The sequence below is a fragment of the Haliotis asinina genome, chromosome 10, assembly GCF_037392515.1.
Source record: "Haliotis asinina isolate JCU_RB_2024 chromosome 10, JCU_Hal_asi_v2, whole genome shotgun sequence".
Classification (NCBI taxonomy): domain Eukaryota; kingdom Metazoa; phylum Mollusca; class Gastropoda; order Lepetellida; family Haliotidae; genus Haliotis; species Haliotis asinina.
The window spans coordinates 12,843,343-12,864,367 of NC_090289.1; the positions used below are offsets into that span (position 1 = coordinate 12,843,343).

Sequence of the window (21,025 nt, forward strand, 5' to 3'; positions counted from 1 at the left end):
TATAGTTGACACCTCATCTGTCCGTCCGTCCGCCATCCTCCATCCGTCCATCCGTCCATAATATTTTTAGACCAAACTTGATAGATATAATAATCTCAACCTATAGTTGTGCCTTTTGCTATTTACAGAGTTTGGCATTTTTATTTTTTTCTGTTTTCTGCAAAACTTGGTAGATATGTGTGGCAGACCCCAAAGTGGTGCCTTTTGCTATTTACATGTTTTTGTGGTTTATTATTTTCTCGGTTTCCATGGAAATATTTCAGACTTCGTCCCAATGGAGGGATGGACTCCGTTTCTTGAGCACAACTAAAAAACTTCTAAATATGTAGTAGTATAGGTAATGAGAGTTCTGGACCACTTTTCAAAAACCCCCTCTAAAAAGCCTCATTTACTAAATGAGGCTTTGGTGGGACCCTTAGCTCTTGCTACTATTGCCCCTACTACAAAGCCACGCCATCACGTTTACCGTGACTTGGCAGGCGGTAACACTGTGCCGTACGGTACGATCAATAATTCTTCTCTTACAAACCCCCTACCCGGCCCACCCCTCAAGTAGTACAAGTTGGGTTCGTCGGCTTTCATATCCACTTTATCTATGTTGTAAGTTTTGACCGACCATATAGGATCGGTGGCTCGCTTACGGCTATCACCCTCGTGTTCCCCAGGCTGGTATAGATACCTCACTAGGGCCCTATCCGGTATCTGTTTCTCCTTCCCACGCAATGGAGCGGCCGACTCTGCAACTATTGACTTTAGTTTGATAGCGTCTGCCGGTTTCTTACCGGTGAGACGGGTGACTTCATGGTTGATTGCCGACACCACCTCGGGTAACCTCGTGACCCATTCGGTCGATCGTTTTCCAGGGGTGGTCATCTCCCTAGCATACTGATAGCCGAACAAGCGCTCAGCTAAAGTCCTATTAAATCTCTCAACTATGGCTTGGCTGCGATGGGCTCCGGCCGTGCCACGCCTGACCTTTGTATCGTGTTTGGCTAGCAGTTGTGACACGGCACCCATGAACTCCCGTCCGGGGTCAACTTGCAGCTCTGTTGGCCACGTCAGCGGGCTGCGTTTGTATATACGTTCAAATCCTCTGGCTACCTGGGCCGAATCTTTCGTGGTCAAGGGTTCGGCTTCCTTGTAACGACTGGCTACGTCCACTACGGTTAAGGCATACTTGTACCTCTTATCGTGGGGTAGGAACAGTAGGTCTGCCTGGTGAATGCTATTAGGTATGTTAATACCGAACCTCCTTCTAGGTACGTAGCGTGGTGCAGGCAAATAGATCTGCCACAGGGCTTGTTTTTCAAGCCACGCTTTGGCTTCCTCCGGGGGTACTCGCGCTAGTTTAGCTAGCTTATCTACTGCGCTAGCTCCTTTCCAGTACCCACGCGGGCTGTAGTAAATAGACTCAAATTTTTTCATGTCCATACGCGTATGTGTTTATCCCATCAATAGCTATCCAACGTTTCGTGTCCATAGGCGATAGGGACGTCTTGTTTATAGTCAGTCCGTATATCTTGTGCCCATCACTTCTAAGTGTGTTCATTTTATGTCTAAAGGTACGGGTCTTGAACAGGGCTTCCTTGAATCTGGCGTGTTTGATGTGTTGTTTCACCACATACTTCTTAACCCCCTTAGCCTTCCGGATCTCGCTATTGTCGGCTTTCAGTATGGAGTACATCTTAGGCCTCAAACCTATGTACTCGGCTATGGGCGTGCCAGCACACTCGTCCTTCATCTTACCTAGGACCTTTTTATTTACCGTACTGTGCATGGCATGGGTCTTAGGGTAGTCGCTGGTGTCGTATAAATCGATGTGTTTTTTCATGTCCTCGTACACGTCCTCGGTTCGAATCTCCATCAGCAGGGAATCCGTGTCAGTGTACAGCACTTCACACCTGTCGCCGTACTGTTTCTTGAGCTCGTTGTAGTAAAAGTCGTACATCAGGTGTTTGGATAAATCGAGGATGCTCATCCCCACGTAAACAGGCCGGTTGAATTTTATGTGGCTTTTCTTCATGTGTATGGCAGCCAGGTCGTCTGTGAATATCTTGCTACGGTTGAATGCCGGACTGGCTATCAATTTCCTGAGCTTGTCTTCCTCACTAGATCTAACCAGCTTCACGGTCACGCGTTTCCTCAGGTTCTCCATAGTCTTACCAAACACCGAGTTGTTCATGAGCTTGTAGAGATTTTTCTCGAAATCACTGGTGGCTTTTTTTCGTAGGTCTGTGTTCATTCTGATGTAGGGCTCCATCCATGGGCTCTGGTCGAACATGAGCACCCTGTGTATTTTGGTCAGCCTCATACCCAACGACAGGTACAGCTGTAGGTTGCGATAGTGAACGATGTACTTGGTCTTATTCATTAAGTTAGGCACGAGTTTTTCAACGTCTGTCACACGACCACCTGACAAGTTATGTTGATACTCAGACATCCAGTCTGGGTTAACCCTCATACGTTCGGGTGCAAGGGGATAGCTGTTGTGCGATGCGTGTAATGCCTTGGGATACTCTAAGTCAACCTCGAGGATATAACCTTTGTTCGAATCTGGTGCAATGCTCATAACATCAACGTGGGGTACCCATTCGAATCCCCCTGTAGGTAGATACTGACTCATGGCCCAGCCGTACAGGTTGTTTGCGTCGAGGTAGAGAATGTGATTGGTTGGTTTGTTAGGATCGTAACCTTTCACGTATTGATTATTTGCTTTCGCGTATCGTTTGGATGCCATGGAAATCCCACCTCGCAAGCCTTTCTCAATGAATAGGTGCATGTCGTAATCTGTGAGCAATTCTAAATTAACTCCGGTCTTTTTAAGCAAGGCGTCCCACGACAGACCTGGGCTGGTGTAATACCATGCGGGGTCGAGTTTATACTGCTTTAAACATGTCCGCCTGAACGTTTCAAACACGTCGGCTAACAGCAGTACGTCTGTCCTCAAGTACAGGTCGTGATAATCGCCCAGGTTCTTACAACCCAGTTTATTCCATACGTTAATCGCGTGCGAGTAATCGTCTCGTGAGACGGACGCCTCATTCAGCTTGCTATAAAAGCAGTCGATAGGAGGTAGTCTGGTCTCGGTGAACTTAGCCCAGTTATCCATGTACTCATAGGGGTACACACCCTTCCTCATAAGCAGGGGTCTAGTCTCGGCGTCTGTGTATCGATCGGTGATAGGGAAGGTATTGTTGGCCTTGACCAGACTGTCGAGTGACGACAGGAGGAACTGAAAAGAGTCAATGAACCTAAGTCCGTTTAAACTGAAGGAGATGTATCTCTCCATGTTGTTGGGGATGCACGATATATTACCATCGATTTTCGCGATGGCCTGCATGATCAAGTGTGAGTCGTACCCTCTCAAGTTGTGAAAGACAACGGGGATGTTTATTGTCTTAGGGTTGATTTTAAGCTTGAGGTTGCACGCGTTGTGAGCGGCGCCTCTATACTTACCAGTTATGTGACAGTGATCTCTCACCGAATCACCGTTAAGCGGTGAGTCACACACGTGACAGTTAGTGCTACTAGCGTGAGCTAGCCTGTCGGCTCGGGTCATACGCATGGGAGCGATTCTATACAATGTATTCCTAATAATTTTTTCTTCCTCCTGCAAGCACTTTAGAAACCTTTCAGCCGCGTCAGGGCCCCTATACACTACCGGAGCTTTCGTTTCCCCGTCACAACGGACGACAATATATCCAAACGAACAGGCTTTATGCTCTTGTGTCTTGTGGGTGAAGCTACCCCCACTAGGGGGTGTGGGGGAATCCCCACCCACAACTAAGGCTTCGAAGTCGGCGTATATAATATAAGGTACAGACATTTGGTTCTTGTGGTTACTGAATTTTAGGATATTTTCACCTTCCTTAGGCATGTCGACTCGTATGGCCGTCTGCCCCACACCTTGGCAATCATCCCGGTGGGATTCTAATAAATCAGCTCGACTGAAACCGTGTAGACATCGTACACAAAAATGTTTTTCCCCATTGTGTTTCGACTGGTCGTGCAACAACCGGCTGAGATGTTTTATCCATGTGTAGTGATACTTTTCACCTCGCTGGATCATGAATATATTGATAACTTGGCAATCCTTCACCGTGCTGACCCTGTGTATTATTATTGTATTACCTTCGTGCCCAAAGACATTTATAGCCAGATTATTCTGTTTTTCTACTTTAGTGATCTGGGATATGGGGGTGGGTTCATCTATACCATCCCAATTAAGCCCATCATCTTGGGGATAGCTAGAAAGCCTATCTGAATGAGTGGCAGCTGGAAATAAGGCTGACCTGATAGATATCCTCAGGCAATCGTTTCCTCTATTCTTAACGTTTACTATGGCATGTTTGTTCCTATAGTAGGGGGGTAAGGCTAGGTATGACCCGCCTCTGAACGGCACGTATTTAGCTATGTCTAGATAGACGTTATCGATTTTATCCACAGCCCACCCGGACCCCATGTGCGTGTAGCGTTCTAGGTATTCTCGTATCTGCTGAAAACTGGTATCGATTGATGCGTCAATGGTCTCTGTATGTGTGACGACCTCTTGTTGGCCTCGGAAGTAAGGTTGCAAATACTCAGTGACCCCTGTGGTGCCCTCCTTATCGAGCGACATTTTCACTGTGATCTGAAACTTGATACTTCCTAGGTTATTTAGTTCCTGGTTGACCTTATCAGCTATCAGAGGCTTGATATCTGTAATGTCTATGTTTCTATCAACGTGCATGCGCCAACTTCCTAAATAGTTGCCTACAGCGTGCTTAGTGCGCACGAACTGTAGGTCAATAGCTCTATTCTGTCGTAATAATTCTAAAAGCTGTGGTTTCCTCATACGGGAATACCCACCTAAACCCAAATCGTGTGCCTCGGCTTTTAATTGTTTTACAGTGAGAGGTTTTGCTACGGGGGCATGTGATAACAATGCGGTTAACCCGGCTCTCCCCAGGTTTGAATAACCCGTGTGTCCAAGCTGTTTTGCTTGAGCTTTTAATTGTTTTACCGTAGGAGGGGCTTCTAAACCTAGTAATCTCAACAATGCTGACTTCCGCATTCTAGAATACCCGATAACACCTCTCTGTTTTGCGACCCTCTTGAGCTCGCTTACAGTAGACATCGTGTTTACACCTAAGAGAACTAATGTCTAATTGGTTCACAGTAAAGGGGAGGTAACTCTTAAAAAATATTTTCTGGTGACCGGGTACAATTCTAGACATTCTGTCAAATCGTCCCACGTACCTGGTAAAATATATAGTGTGGCTGTTTCAATCCAGTACTCGCCTTGGGTATAGTATTCCTTGTATTCACTTATACTCGAAAAACGTTCTATATGGTATTGAGACGTGATATCCCGCTCCCATTCGAAGGGGTGAGTATACTTAACACCCTCTTTAATCCATACCACGTCCACTATTATCTTAAATCTGAAGCTGCCCCATAAAGCCAGTTCATATTTGAATATGTTTTCCACAGACATAGCTATACATAGGTGTGTATAATCTCTAATTGGAGTCTATCTTGAGCAGTCGCCTACGTTCTTTTATGTAGCCTTTTTTATTCTCGTATATGAGTTGATGTCTGACTACGTTCGCTCCGTGAGCTTTACATAAACAGTAGTGCCCTTTAACCCCGATACCACACACAGAACACGTGTAGTTAGGACTTCCCATATGGAAACAACAGAACCCCTGATTCCTGCATTTCCTACCACAGGCCTCGGTCTTCCCCATAAGTATATATTCGCATCGGTATGGAGCGGGTCTCATGTTTACTTATATAGGTATTTTAGTTTAATTGCTTCGCAACCAACGCAGTAGCTGCTATACCCAACACTATGAAGCCCAGTTCACGATTCATTTGTCCCTTGGATGGTGTGTAGTACTGAGCGAGTGTGGGTTCATTGAGCGGTTCTAATTGTTTACCAGTTAGTAGATAGTATTCTTTCATTGCTTCATCGACATCGTAGAATGTTTTAATGGCATGGTTTTCACGCTTGAGTTGTTCGTTAATAAAATCGATCCTCTGGAGGCGTTTTTTAACGTACTCGTCCTGTGCCCTTTGTAATTTCTCAGTAGCGAGATCGTGTCGCTTCCTTTCTTCCTGTATTTCAGCCGCGTGGTCATCTCGTAGTTTCGAGAAGAGGTAATTACTCCCGGAAAATGCCAGGGCATTCACTAACGCCCCACCGACCATCATAGCTATCGTGGCCATCCCTATATTTATTTCATTATATTATCAGGTATTATTCCTTGTTTTACTAGGATGTCTTTTGTGGCCATCGCCATACCAAGGTTCATTATGAGCATACCCATATCCTGCAGGTTGAAATCTAGCTTGATAGTTGGTTGTTTAAGCACCATTTTAGTTAACCGAGCGTACCCTACGGCTAGACTGGCTACCACTGTGGCGTGGTATGCGTCGTTGACGAACGTTTTCCCCTCAGACATTATGTATATGATATAAAATATTTTAAATTATAACATGATATGCGGGTCAACAGTGGGGCCTGCCGGCGGCTTGGGGGTTACCTCACCGGCAGGGGGTGTGGGGGATACCCCCACACGTGTGTATAACCACGAGATAGCCAAGGCAGCAGTTACGCCTACAGCCAACAACAGTCGGGTTGGATTTGTCACTTTATGTTGGTTACACCACCGTTTTTTACCGGCAGCTACTCTCTTAGGATTCTTCTGTCTGGTTACTGTTGGGGGTACCACCACTGGGGTCTCCACCGTCACTGGTTCCTGTGAATCCACTGGGGTCTCCTCCTGTGCAGCATCCATCTATAATATTATTATTATTCTTTCTCTCAAATTGACAATGTTTTGCCGTGATAATCGCCGCCGTCACTGGAGCCAACAACATACCATATTTGTGGTACAGCCCGCAGCTGATAGAGCTCACGGCGTGTTCGATAAAAGGGTCTTTATCTAGGTCCTCCCACAGGTAAAGTCGGCGCTCTGGTGGAATGGGAAGGAAATGTGACACAATACCGGTATATATCTGGGTCATAGCCGATCCTATTGTCTTTGTCATTTCTGCTCCGAGTCGGGACTCGTATCTAGCGTACAGCTTATCGATTTCTTCGGCTGACATTTTATTAATTTTATCCGGGGTGTAGTCTCCAAAGTAATGTTTGGCTTTGCCGCCAACAGCCAACGCCACCAGTTTCTCTCGCTTGTCATCAGTGGGGCCTGCAGGTGACAATTGTTCGAGCAATTCCTCACACTCCATCTTATAATATAACAAGTAAGATTTAGTTTTAACTATATAATACCCGATACAGGCAAAACACAGAGAAATGAAAGTTAAGTTGCACACGACAAATACTTCGAATATCATAGCTATATGCTTAGCTTTGCTTAGCTTTAGCTTAGCTTTGCTTAGCTTTGCTTAGCTTTGCTTAGCTTTGCTTAGCTTTAGCTTAGCTTTGCTTAGCTTTGCTTAGCATACTATATATGCTACTGGTTGGTCGGTCTTTAGAACGAGCTTAGCGTGTTTAGTTTCAGCGAGCTGTTTCTTCACCCGTTCCCGTTCTAATTTACTCATCACATCGTTCTCTCTCAAACACTCCTCAAACGAATCCCTATCCTTGCAGTGAAATAAGGCCACCCATCGCGTCTGCTCCCTGAGGTCTTTCAACACCGAGTTGAACTTCTGCGTTAGCACCCAGACGCTGTGATTTGCATGTCGGCCGGAGAAGGCCAGGTACGATAGCATGTCTCTCTTTTTTGTTATCTCGCGATTAGCGCTGCAGTCGTCCAGTATAAACAGCGTCGGTTCCCCTTTAAATTTCTCGTGAAGAGCTTTCAACCAGTCCTGCAGGCGTGTTCCAGGGTCGATTTTGTGTACGTCAGGGTCCGTCATCACCCAAGGTCGCGCGTACGTTTTATTCATGCTCAGAGTAGGGCATATGATAACGATGTTATCGAACACATCCTTGTAGTAACCCTCCAACATATCCAACACGAAAACTGTCTTCCCACAACCAGTCTGCCCGCATATGATAGCGCAGTGTGGGTCAGTGGGTAGCCCCAGGGGGGTGTGGGGTGTGGGGGGATACCCCCCACTAGTAGATGGCTTGCACGAATCTCCCATTGTCTATATTAAGTTGCGCGTCCATAATAACGTACAGATATAATTTCAACTTACCAGCGGTTTGAGCCTTCTTATTAATCTGGATGGTTATCCCTTCGCTGCCGTTATCTATACGACGCCCGCTACCGTGCAGTTTATCATCATCCGTGGATCGCATGTCCAACCATAGGGCGTACTTGGTGGTCAGGTATTCACCGATCTGCACGGAGCCGAGGTCCAGGTCCTTTGTTATGTAGTCCCCCACTGGTAGCTTTTTTATCTCATCCCACTGCTGGTGTGGTCTCATACCATGACTGAACAGCTGGTTGGGCACGCCCTCGATGGTCACTTCCACCTTTTCAATCTCGGGGTTGAAAAACTTCTCGCTGTCCCTCCGGAATGGATCGTAATCCTCCACGGGGACGACCAGGATACCTTTCATCGATCGCGCCGGCACGTTCAGGTTGATATTCCACACAGTGTCGCTCTTATCTCGCACGACTGATCTATGCCTCAGTACGCGATCGTACAGTATAGCCATCTTCCCAGAGTACTGGCTTCGAACCTGCCTGGCCAGCTCCGGGCTAGTGACCATGTCGAACTCCAGAGAGATGTTGTCTATGGTATAACTGGCCTCATCACCGTTCGGCGTACGCACTACTTTACTATAGTCGTTAAACGTGAGCTCGTATTCGAGCCTATCACCCAGTGCGGCCTGGTAAAACGGCGCGTGTCCCGTGAGCAACTCGAAGTCGAGCGGCACGCAGAATCGATTCCCGTATGCTAGAGCGATAGCCTTTTCACCGTCCGATAGCTTGTCTTGCTGGTCTGTCGTGAAGACGTATCCTATGCGCGCCCGGGTTGATTTGCTGATACCCTGGTACACATCATTGACTCGTTCTCTCTCGCTTTTCCAGAGATCCTTGTAGCAGTGAAACACGTCGCTGTCGTCGATGCTCAGTACCTCGTTACCGCTGATCTTGACGGTCGTTTTCTTGATGATAGCTCGACCCACGTTCCGCACTAGCTCGCGTTTGTCGTTGTCGGAGGTCAACGTGATATTGAACGCCAGTCGAACAGTGCCTGGTACAATGAGGTCATTCTCACCAAGGTTTGGAAATCTAACCAGCAGAGTTTGATTCTGGTCTATCTTGCTGGGATTGTTGGTGATAGTCACCGACTGTCGCACGGCTCTGGCACCTAATGGCTCTCTCAATTTTCTGAAAGGATCTAATTTTCTACCGTACATTGTTATATAAATGAAATATATTTTTAATACTAATGGATGAAGACATACCTATGGATGATATGCGGGGCGATAGTGCCCAGGCATCCGATGAGCAGGAGACCTCATTTACTAGTTTGCCATTGAGCCAACAACTTTTAGAAACAACGGTAAATGATTATTACAAAAGTTTAAGAAGAGATAAAAACTACGTTGAACCCCAGGGTCGATACCATAAGGATTTTTTTATTGATACAAAGGGTGTTCTACGTCTTAAGTCTGCCCCAAAGGTTGACCTCTTTAACAAGATCACTAAAAAACCACTGGCCTTGTCAACTCTAGCCAGCCGCAATGGTGGTGCTGAATTTATCCGTGAACATCTAAACATGCGTGATTACGGTGGTGCAATACCTAAGACCGTTAAAGAAGATCTGCAAGCTACCAGATCCCACCTCACCACTATAGATGAAATGACGCCAGAGCGTGCTACAGAAGCCTCGGACAGCATAGAAAAACTGTTGAGCACCTACTGGGACAAACCGTTACCGGGGTTTGACTTTCCGGTAAGGGAACTGTACGGCTTAGACGAAGCCGTGAAACGCGTGCGTGGAGAACTCGTGAACAACATGGGGAAACTGAACGAAATCGACGAGCACATCGCTAGGGAAAAAACCAAACTCACCGAAACTGACGACGATGATATGAAGAATCGTATCAATGAACGACTACGCGATTTAGAAGACGAGAGACGTACACGATTGGAAGCCGCTTCCTCGAATCGTGAACATCTTCGATCCCAGATCAGTCGTATTCGGGAAACAATCGATAGAATACTGAACGAAGATACAACTTTAGCCAACAGGATTCGGATATTATTCCGGGAGCAAGGGATCACCATCGCCAGCATTCTGACTGCATTGGGTTTCATCATATCAACCTTGGTGGTGTCACTGGTGGGGGGTGCCCCCACACCCCCAAGTGCCGGCGGGGGAGTTACCCCAGGCGGTGGTGGTGGTGTTAAAGACTGGATTAAAAAACTCGGGGAAGGCCTAGCTAAACTGGCTGGTAAAGCCGCCGAAGCCCTTCCCGGCATACTGGGTAGCATCGTCTCGTGGTTGTTGAGCGCTCTGTCTAAAACTGCCATGTGGCTCAGTCAAAACCTGTGGGCAGCCATAGTCGCCGTGGCGGGTCTGGTGTACGTAGCGGCTAAGAAATCTTTAACCAAATAAGTCCCAAAGTTACCCCACCAACCACCAGGGCCGTTTTATTATCAATATGCTGCTGATAGGATACCTGCATATGAGGGGCCACCTCCTGTGGTGTTGGTTGAACTTTAGGCTCCGGAGGTGGCGCCACTATACCCTTTTCACGTGGTTGGGTGTGTGGGATATGTGGGGTGTTAATATCGGGGTTGATACCCAACTTTTGGTCCGCCGTGGCTATGACTATTTTGTTGTTATAACCCACCACTTTTTTTACTCTCAGTTGCATATCACTCGGAGACATATACAGCCCCACACCGAACACGTAGTTAACTTTCGATCTGGCGTATTCTAACACGTTTTGGTAGCGTTCGATGGCCCGCGGGAGATCAACTGGAGAATTAATAGCATCCTCAACGTTGGCAACGAACTGTTTCTGAGCGTCGTAAGCAGTTCCCTTACCGATGATGTTGGAACGCGTTTGCGACTGCGCACCCAACAGCGACCACACATACGTTCGAATCGAGTCGTTCAAGCGTATTGTACCAGCACGAGTGAATCCTTTCGATGTGTCCAGCATGAACATTTTCCACCCGTCTGCGGTTGACTGCTCCACTTTCTGGACTGTGAAAGCAACACCACCTTTAAAGTTCATACGATCATCCCTCCATTCATTACTCGACAAAGCAAAGTCCGGGCGTAGTTTACCTTGTTTCAGTACAAGATCACTGAGTTCTTTCACTGATCGCACGCCATCAGAAGGAATACCCAACCCGTGGTTCGGCCCCGGCAAACGCCAATCCGTCTTCGGGTTTATTTCGAATTCATTACAAATACGTTCGTAGGCCCGTCTATCGTATGGGTTGTTTGTTGCGTCCCACGCTTTGTCCTGTGGGAGGGGGGCACTGATCTCTTTAAGGATACGTCTGACCTGGTAGTACACGTGGAACTTGAACACAGACTGACTCAGCGGTCCACGCTGAGAGTCGGCCAATGCCACACCACACCCCGTTGTAGCGCACCACACAGCAAAGTTGAATTGGTTCTGCCAGAACTGCATAGGGTTGTTGAACCACGCGTGGACTGCCTCAATGTTAGTCACCATAAGCTTATACTTATCGAACACATCTAAAAGCTGGGCATTGAAATACAACTCAGGAGCAACCACGATCTTCATGGGGGAGAAATCTACATCCAGTTTAGGGTAAAACACACCAGGGGAATACATTTTAAAACTATTATATAAATAAATATATATGTAATATGTACATAACACTTCCAGGAATAACGAGCGGTGAGGCCGTTCAGCTGACGCACGCGATCGATAACACGTCAGGTCAACTCGAAGTCGCACTCTGTGATATCACCTACCTACCGCAATGGACTAACATTAATATCAGCAACAATAAGCTGTTCGTCAGTGGAACTCGCAGCCAGATAACTGGCGGCTACTACAGCGTGTGCTCGCTAAACGACGAGGTCTTCAAACCCCTGGGAGCCGAACTCAAGATGAACGACTCAAACGGCACAGTGGTGTTAATCAACAACGGAAGAACCTCCTTGAGGCTCGGCCGACCATTAGCAAGGATGCTCGGTATGTCTCCTGACGAGATAAAACCAACAACAACCGTCACAGGCACGAAGTTACCCGACCTAGTACCGTACCGAGAGCTATACATTCATCTCGGTCAGGTGAGCACAACGTATAACATTCAAGGAGGTCACCCTTCCACTATACTGAGAGCAGTGCCGGTTAAAACTGAGAAATTCAACGACGGTAGAACCGAGTCATTTTCACCACGGCAGTATAAGAGATTAACCCAGGGCAACATACCTGAGCTGACAATATCGGTGTTAGATATAAATCATAATCCTGTAAATATAGGATACCTCAGCTTAACACTTCATGTAACATGACCAGCGCACAAGGACCCGGAGTGAAAAAATGCGTCAATATCGGGATCTCCGACCTCGGAGACACGCGTGGTTTCGACGCTCCCGGAGTAGATGGTAAAACGTACGCCTTGCAACTGAAAAACAACATTTACAAACGCGTTGAAGTCTCCTCCGGTGGAGCCCTAAGCGATGTAGTAGATACCACAGGAGCAACAGTCAACACTAAGTACGCCCTCGTCAACACCGGAGATGACAACTGGAGAATATACCCATCGTTCGGGGGTAAACTGTTCGACTTAGACGATGTTGAGAGAACTACCATCAAAAAGAACCGGCCATATAAGCTCTTCTTCACCGAAGATGACAAGTGGGTGTTGTTACCCGATTACGACAACTGGTTTCTCAATATTAAGCTCTTCTCCCCCTACGTGTTCACTGATAACAAAGACCACTACCTAAACAAAATCGTGAACAATGGATTCCTGCTCGTGGCTTACGTCCCAACTCAGAGACGTAGCGTAGTCGTCAGCCCAATCGGCAATTCACCACTCCACATGCTATCGAGTAAAACAGGCATACAAAACGTGACATTACAGTTGGTGTCTGAATTCGAAGGCGTGGACAAAATACTAGATGGTATACCATCAAACACAACACTGGCCATCAAAGTCTACCTAGGGGAATCATCGGGGGATAACGTCGAGATCGTGAAGGGGGTCAAACTAGGGTGGGAGAAACGACACAAGGATCAAGTTTGCCACGTTTACGTGCGGGTGGGTGTCGGCTCCAACACCAGTCTGCAGGGTGTCAACGTGATCGTGGAAAACAAGATATCACTAACCAAGATCTTCCTACCTAACAACATACACTTTATTAGTATGAATTTAATCCCTGAATTATTAACAGAAAACCAGTTGGAAATTATATAATAATATTATAATAATGACCAGTCATCATCCCAACACTACGCTTAACGACCTGGGAGATACAGAGGGATTCGATCAGCCTGGTGAGGAAGATGAATTATACATCCTACACTTCAAAGACAACGTGTACAGACGGGTGCCGTTACCAGATTTAAAAGAGCCCAAATGGCTGATCAACTTAACACTCACCTCACCTTATATCACATTAAACGAACATAGGACTATCGCTAAGATTAGGAACAACGGCATCTGGCCCGGGGATTTCATTCCGGATAGTATAGCCATAGGAACTAGTAATACCGAAAAAAATAGGTTAAGGAGTGAAGTAAAAAATAAATTAACATTTAGCAATTATCCTGCTAACTTAAGGCCTGATATATACACCCCTTTCACACTCATCATAGAAGTCTTATTTACGTTTTTACAACATGAAAACATATCAAGAGTACACCAAATTTTACCCGGGTTGTCAATACACTGGTTTGACGAACACACAAAAAAATATTGTCGTATTGTTATACAACAGGATACCCACGGGGGTCCTATAAACCGCTTAATAAACCTCAGTGGGGTTTTTATTACAACAGGAAATTCTATTAGCCTCTCACCTATTACCCTGACTAGTAATCTAGACCTTATAGACTTCAAATTAATTGATAGAATATTAACTGAACCCCAATTAAAATATCTTTCAAAATATACATTATAGGATGGGTCTGTACCCAGTCGTAGAGGAAGTAGCGAAGACGTTGGAAACCGTAGATGGGTTCCGCTTGAGGCAGTTATGTGATGTGAAACGCCAACTAGAACAAGACCGTGACACGCGGAAAGCACTATGTAAAAAGTACAATAGAGCTTTCAATATCGTGGACGGGGCTGACACTACCCTTATGGCAACCAGCATGGGACTAGGGGCGGCAGGCGTTGGGTTGTTAACCACCATCGTGGCTGCACCTATAGTGCTAGGTATTGAAATAACGGCTGGGGTGACAGGGTTGGTAGGGTTGGCTCTTAAGTTAGTATCACGCAGACTTAATCGTAAGGCATTGAAACACGACGAGATCAGGGTTCTGGCCGAAGCAAAGCTGAACACAGTGAGTGAGCGAATTTCCACGGCACTCTCTGACAGTAAGATCTCAGAAGAGGAGTTTCGTTCAATCCTATCTGAACTCACAAAATATAACGGAATGAAACAAGATATTAGGTCCAAGTCTCGTAAGTCTGCTATCAGCGAGGATGAGAAAAAAAAGTACATAGAACAGGGGATACAAAAAGCCCAACAAGCCTTTATTACGAACACCAAAGAGATCATAGGCGGTTCACGTTAAACTGTTTCATCGATATAAACATAACATAGCCGTAAGCGAGCCACCGATCCTATATGGTCGGTCAAAACTTACAACATAGATAAAGTGGATATGAAAGCCGACGAACCCAACTTGTACTACTTGAGGGGTGGGCCGGGTAGGGGGTTTGTAAGAGAAGAATTATTGATCGTACCGTACGGCACAGTGTTACCGCCTGCCAAGTCACGGTAAACGTGATGGCGTGGCTTTGTAGTAGGGGCAATAGTAGCAAGAGCTAAGGGTCCCACCAAAGCCTCATTTAGTAAATGAGGCTTTTTAGAGGGGGTTTTTGAAAAGTGGTCCAGAACTCTCATTACCTATACTACTTATGTTTCTGCAAAATTTGGCAGATATGTAGGGGAGACCCTAAAGTGGTGCCTTTTGCTATTTACAGACTTTTGTGATTACGATTTTCTTGGTTTCCATGGAAACGTTTCGGACTTCGTCTCAAAATGGAGGAATGGGCTTCGTTTCCGGAGCAGAACTCAAAATCTGTTCTTTATGTTTCTGCAAAACTTGGTAGATATATCAATCAGAACCTGAAGTGGTGCCTTTTGCTATTAACAGGTTTTTGTGATTTATTATTTTGCGGTTTCCCTGAATAACTCCGACTCATAATGGAGGGATGGGCTTCATTCTGGAGCAGACCTCAAAATCCGTTCATTGTTTTTCAGCAAAACGTGGTAGATGTACCAGTCAGAAGCTAAAATGGTGCCTTTTGCTATTTACAGGTTTTTGTTATTTATTCTTTTCTCGGTTTCTCGGATTCAGACTTAGTCTCAAAAGTGAGAGGTGTGTTTCGTTTCCGGAGCACATCTCAAAAAGTCCTTAATATCTGTCAGCAAAACTTGGTAGATATATGTGGCAGACCCCAAAGTGGTGCCTTTGGCTATTTACAGGTTTTTGTGATGTATAATTTTCTGGGTTTCCATAGAAACGTTTCGGACTTCGTCTCAAATTGGAGGGATGTACTTCGTTTCCGGAGCATAACTCAAAAACTTCTAAATTTCTTTCTTCAAAACTTGGCAGATATGTAGGGGAGACCCTAAAGTGGTGCCTTTTGCTATTTACAGACTTTTGTGATGTATCATTTTCCCAGTTTCCATGGAAACGATTCTGACTTAGTCTCAAACTGGAGAGATGGGCTTCATTTCCGGAGCAGAACTCACAAACTGTTCAAGATTTTACAGTAAAACGTGGCAGATATTTGAGGCAGACCACAGAGTGGTGATGCCTTTTGCTATTTACAATGTTTTGGCCTTTTTTTTCCTGGTTTCCATTGAAACAATTCTGATATAGTCTCAAAATGGAGGGATGGGCTTCGTTTCCGGAGTACAAGTTGAAAACTGTTTAATATCTTACAGCAAAATTTGGCAGATATTTGAGGCAGACCACAAAGTGGTGCCCTTTTCTATTTACAATATTTTATTTTTCCCGATCTCCACTGAAACAGTTCTGACTTAGTCTCAAACTCAAAATGGAGGGCTAGGCTTCGTTTCCAGAGGACAACTCGAAAACCATTCAGTATCTTTCAACAGATCTTGGCAGATATATGAGACAGATCTTGAAATGGCGCCTTTTGCTGTTTACAGATATATGGCATTAATATTTTTCATGACTTCCAGGGAAACGATTCAAACTTAATCTAAGAAAACATCAGGTAACTCTCAGATGATTTGTCCTTTCAAATATGTTTCTGATGACTCTTGTTGGTGCCACGATTATATTCAAGGACCAGGTCTGGTTCCAGATTGAAAGACCACCACTCTTGGATATCACAGGTGTTGCCAGCCATAGCAATTTCCTAATTTGGGGGTGGTGAGAGTGGAAATTTGTTATTTCTGCAGGGATTATTGGCTCCTTGCTTTCAAATGATCCTCATACTAGCCAAAAAGGCCTAAAACATTGTTTCTCACAGGAAAACATTTTGTGAAGTGCTGTGACCTACTCAGCCCCATGTGGAGCATCATTTGTATCCTGTGTGATGAAAACATAATAATCAAACAGATTATTGTTCTGTTTTTAAGTGGTTTCTCAGAGACTGTTGCTCCATAAAAGATGACCTCTTTGATATGATAATGAAAACACTGAGATTTATTTCAAACAAACAAACAAAAGAACAGATAACAACAGTAAAGATATACATTCCTGATACATGTTGCTATTTTAATAATAGAGGATAAGAGATTATACAGTATCATGTAACAACGTGCATGAAACACTCAGCACTGGATGTCTAAAAATAGAACAGAATCTTAGTCATTGCAATATCTGTTAAGCTGTTGGAATTACATTCACTGAATTGTATATTAGTCACTCTTAAAGTAAACGACAAATTAGGTAAGATTTTCAGAAAGGTATTTGTCATAATCAACTGTTGAGAGTTTGCTTCAGCCATAGATGCTGCCAAATTTCAGGAACTAAGATGTTCCCAGATTAAACCAGTGATATGTGCAGTTTGAGAGGATGTCAGTTGTCACTCAGGAATGTGATTTTATGTGAAAAAAGCATAATTTTATGGATAAGTTTATTGTTGGGGTAATATAATGTTGTGATGGAGATGTTGTTATTTTCCTCTTCCACTCATTCCTGGTTTCTTGTTCCAGCCCAATGATGACACCCTGATTCAGCTGGAGAGTGATTCCACCCACATCATCTGTGAGGGAGATGAATCCATCAGGGTCAGACTCAGAGACACTCTCCTGAAGTGTCTACAGAGGTTGTGAGGACTTCATGTGAAACATCATTTATAATGTCTCAGAGATTGTGGTGACACAAAGAAACAAGTTACAATGTCTCAGAGATTGTGGTGACTCCATTAAACAACAGTTGCTATGTCTCAGAGATTGTGGTGACTCAATGAAACAAGTTACAATGTCTCAGAGATTGTGGTGATTCAAAGAAACAAGTTACAATATCTCAGAGATTGTGATGACTCTATGAAACAACAGTTACAATGTCTCAGAGATTTCAAAGACGTCAGTGAGATAACGTTTACTCTCTGGAGATTGTGAGACATCAAGCAGTTACAGACGTCTCCAGTTAGTATTACAACTAAATGAGACAAATCAGTTGTCTACTGGGCCAGATACACAGACAACAGATTGGATGTCTCCATGCTTCTGACAATCATTTGATTGTTTGATAAGAACATGCTCTCAGGACAATATTTCACAGGACAATATTTCACATTCACATCAAGAAATAAATGAATGTTTGATAAGAACATGCTCTCAGGACATATCGTTCTCTTCATCTGGCTGAAGTTGTGTATCAAGAAATACATACCAGAGCTGTATTTGTGTACATAATAAAGTGCTATGTATTATAGCTTTTTGTAAAACTGTCGTTTGTAATTTATTAATTTCTGTTGTAAATACGAAGCATATGATACACACAATGAACCTTCAGCAACCCTTCATGCAAACACCAGGAAAACACGCAAACCAAAGGTAAATGGAAAAGCATTCGGTATTGATCAATAGGAAAAGTTTATGTTTAATTTTGACATTCGTTTTTGCCTGGAAAAGGGAAAATCGCCGTCAATCGAAAGATCGTCATATGCCGGCTTGAAGCTGGGGAGCCGCAGTATGCAGTATCCCTAAATTCAGAGCACCATATCTCGCCTTTGGGATCGCTACCTGCAGACCAATTCTGTCCAAGATCGCTGGAGAAGCGGTCGTACAAAAGTTACCAAACAAGCCCAGGACCTCTACATATAAGTTGCTGACTTGCGTCATCGTCTTTCCACAGCCGTGGAGAGTGCACAACGCATCCGTGGCTTGAGAAGAATTTGCGAGCAAAATGTCAGGAATCATATGTTTCCGATTATGGGCCGACAGAGGGAGTTGTACCATGACACCCCTACTTCTCATGCAGCATGCCTCCCTGTCCCTCCCTACCATGCCAATATTCCAACGTCAATGTTTTGCCATGGCCTTCCCAATTACCAGATCTAAACCCGAACAACCATGAGATGAACTCGATCGACGTGCATGTCAACGTCAAACGACGCCTCAGACACTTCTGCAACTGGTCATCAATTTGCCTGCAGGAAGAGTGGGGAACAAGTCCGCAAGAGCGACTTCGTCGACGTATCAAGTCTGTTCGGAGTCGGTACCCAGCAGTGATTGCTGCCAGTGGTGGCCCCTCAAAGTACTGTCTTTGACGTCATACTGTGGACTTAAGTAAACAGGAACACTACAATAAAGACTTGGCGACCTCTTTGTCTATAAAAGTGTGAGTTTTCACCATTTTACCATTGAAATACATGAATTATTACATGAAATAGTTGTTCTTAAACTAACGCCAAAAGTTCTTCGAAAATGGCTTACGCGTTTCGTTTCCTGATGTATATATATTAGCGTAAATATGTGCGTACGAGAACAGGCGCCCGAACTGAGGATGTGACTGTATGTATTTTGCAGTGAGTGAGTGAGTGAGTGACTTTTAAGCCGCATTTAAAATATTCCAACAAAATCACTGCGTTGACACCAGAATGCAACAGTTAATCTACATCTATTTTAGGAAGAGTATACTATTGATTGTTAATGAAAGGAGGGGTGTTCACGCGTTGCCTTTTGGTTTTAATTGGTTCTATGTATTTAACTATCCCATCCCTTTGGCGTTAGATATTGGATGAGTAAGACAGATAGATAGAGTATATTTATTTATGTGTCTCGTGACAGACAACAAATCATGTGCATACAAAGCATCCGAGCATCCAGCGTGGCTGGCTTTAGACAAACGGTATCTGAAACGATAACAAGTCACCAGGTTCATTTTCGTATCTGTTAAAATCGTCTGAGTGATGCCAAGTGGATATAGTGTCGTGAACATGTGTTACGGAAAGTTTACCAATGATGTTGTTTATGTATAGCGATAGATAGTACCCGAGAGACGTGGTCACATGCGTTCGAGCACGCCCTATCATAACTATATCAGCCTATTCAACTTGCAGTCTAAGTACACTTAGCCCCAGTGTTATTGGTTACGCTCCTACAGTGGGTGCCAGTCTAAGTAAACAGCCCCAGTGTTTTTGGTTACGCTCCCACAGTGGGTGCCAGTCTAAGTAAACATAGCCCCAGTGTTTTTGGTTACGCTCCTACAGTGGGCGCCAGTCTAAGTAAACATAGCCCCAGTGTTTTTGGTTACGCTCCTACAGTGGGTGACAGTCTAAGTAAACATAGCCCCAGTGTTTTTGGTTACGCTCCTACAGTGGGTGCCAGTCTAAGTAAACTTAGCCCCATTGTTATTCGTTACGCTCCCACAGTGGGTGCCAGTGTAAGTAAACTTAGCCCCAGTGTTATTGGTTACGCTCCTACAGTGGGTGCCAGTCAAAGTAAACTTAGCCCCAGTGTTATTGGTTACGCTCCTACAGTGGGTGCCAGTGTAAGTAAACTTAGCCCCAGTGTTATTGGTTACGCTCCTACACTGGGTGCCAGTCTAAGTAAACTTAGCCACAGTGTTATTGGTTACCCGTTACACATGGAGCACAAGCATTTGCAATTTCACAGAATTTCTCTTTAAAAGAAGTTGTTATCCTCTGTTACACGGCAGTGTGGCATAAGTCAGTTTTCACTATTCAAGATATCTGAGAAATGATTTCTTGCACAGCGAAAATTACAGAAACATATTTTCCTAGACTAATGCTCAATGTGTGAATATTAAGTATCGTTTTGTTAAGGATATGTCAATCTAATAGCGTCGAAAATGAATTTATACATGTCCATTATATAATGATCTACGAAAAGCACAAATATTTCTCTGTATATCAATGAAGAAATCGTTATCAGTATCTACAGAACAGCCGTTTAAACAAGTTAATGTCCATTTCAAATTTCATTAAAGAAGTTCTTGTATTGCGTAATTCCTCATTGCGAAATGGTCACTTTTATGTTACAAAATGCAACTCTAAGAAAATGTCATTTATTGTTATCTCTCTCTCTCTCTAACCCCTTTCTACTGAATAAAACTGACTGATTGAATGAATATGAAATTTTGATAGTAACAGACAAACCTTCACCAAATTGAAAAGAAGAGACCAGAGATTCAGCGGCCCTGAACCTGAGGAAATCTAGACTTTCTTCATTTAAGGTTTAAGCATTGCAGCTAGGTCCTGGCAGTAAGGGAAATAAAATGGTAGAGGGACTGTAAGACTGTAAATTTTCCCATTCGATTTTTGTCTAGATTAAAAAGGGGTTCTATTACTGTCTTAAGTCTTTAGCACTTTCCGCCAGAGAAAGCCTGCGTCTCCAGTGTCAGATGTGACATGATTTGTTAACTAATACACTAACCACTACACAACAGGACAAATATAAAATAACATACATGTATATGGACGTAAACGGTTAC

General features: G+C 44.4%; 1 protein-coding gene across 1 annotated transcript in view; it reads left to right on the forward strand.

The window, feature by feature from the left end:
* LOC137298068 (integrator complex subunit 9-like) overlaps window positions 1–18,014 on the forward strand; it is a 37,644-nt gene extending 19,630 nt beyond the window's left edge. Inside the window, exon 21 of the mRNA XM_067830120.1 lies at window positions 17,278–18,014. Coding sequence (XP_067686221.1) covers window positions 17,278–17,397 — 120 coding nt within the window. The 3' untranslated portion in view covers window positions 17,398–18,014. The remainder of the gene's footprint in view (window positions 1–17,277) is intronic.
* The last annotated feature ends 3,011 nt before the right edge of the window (window positions 18,015–21,025 follow it).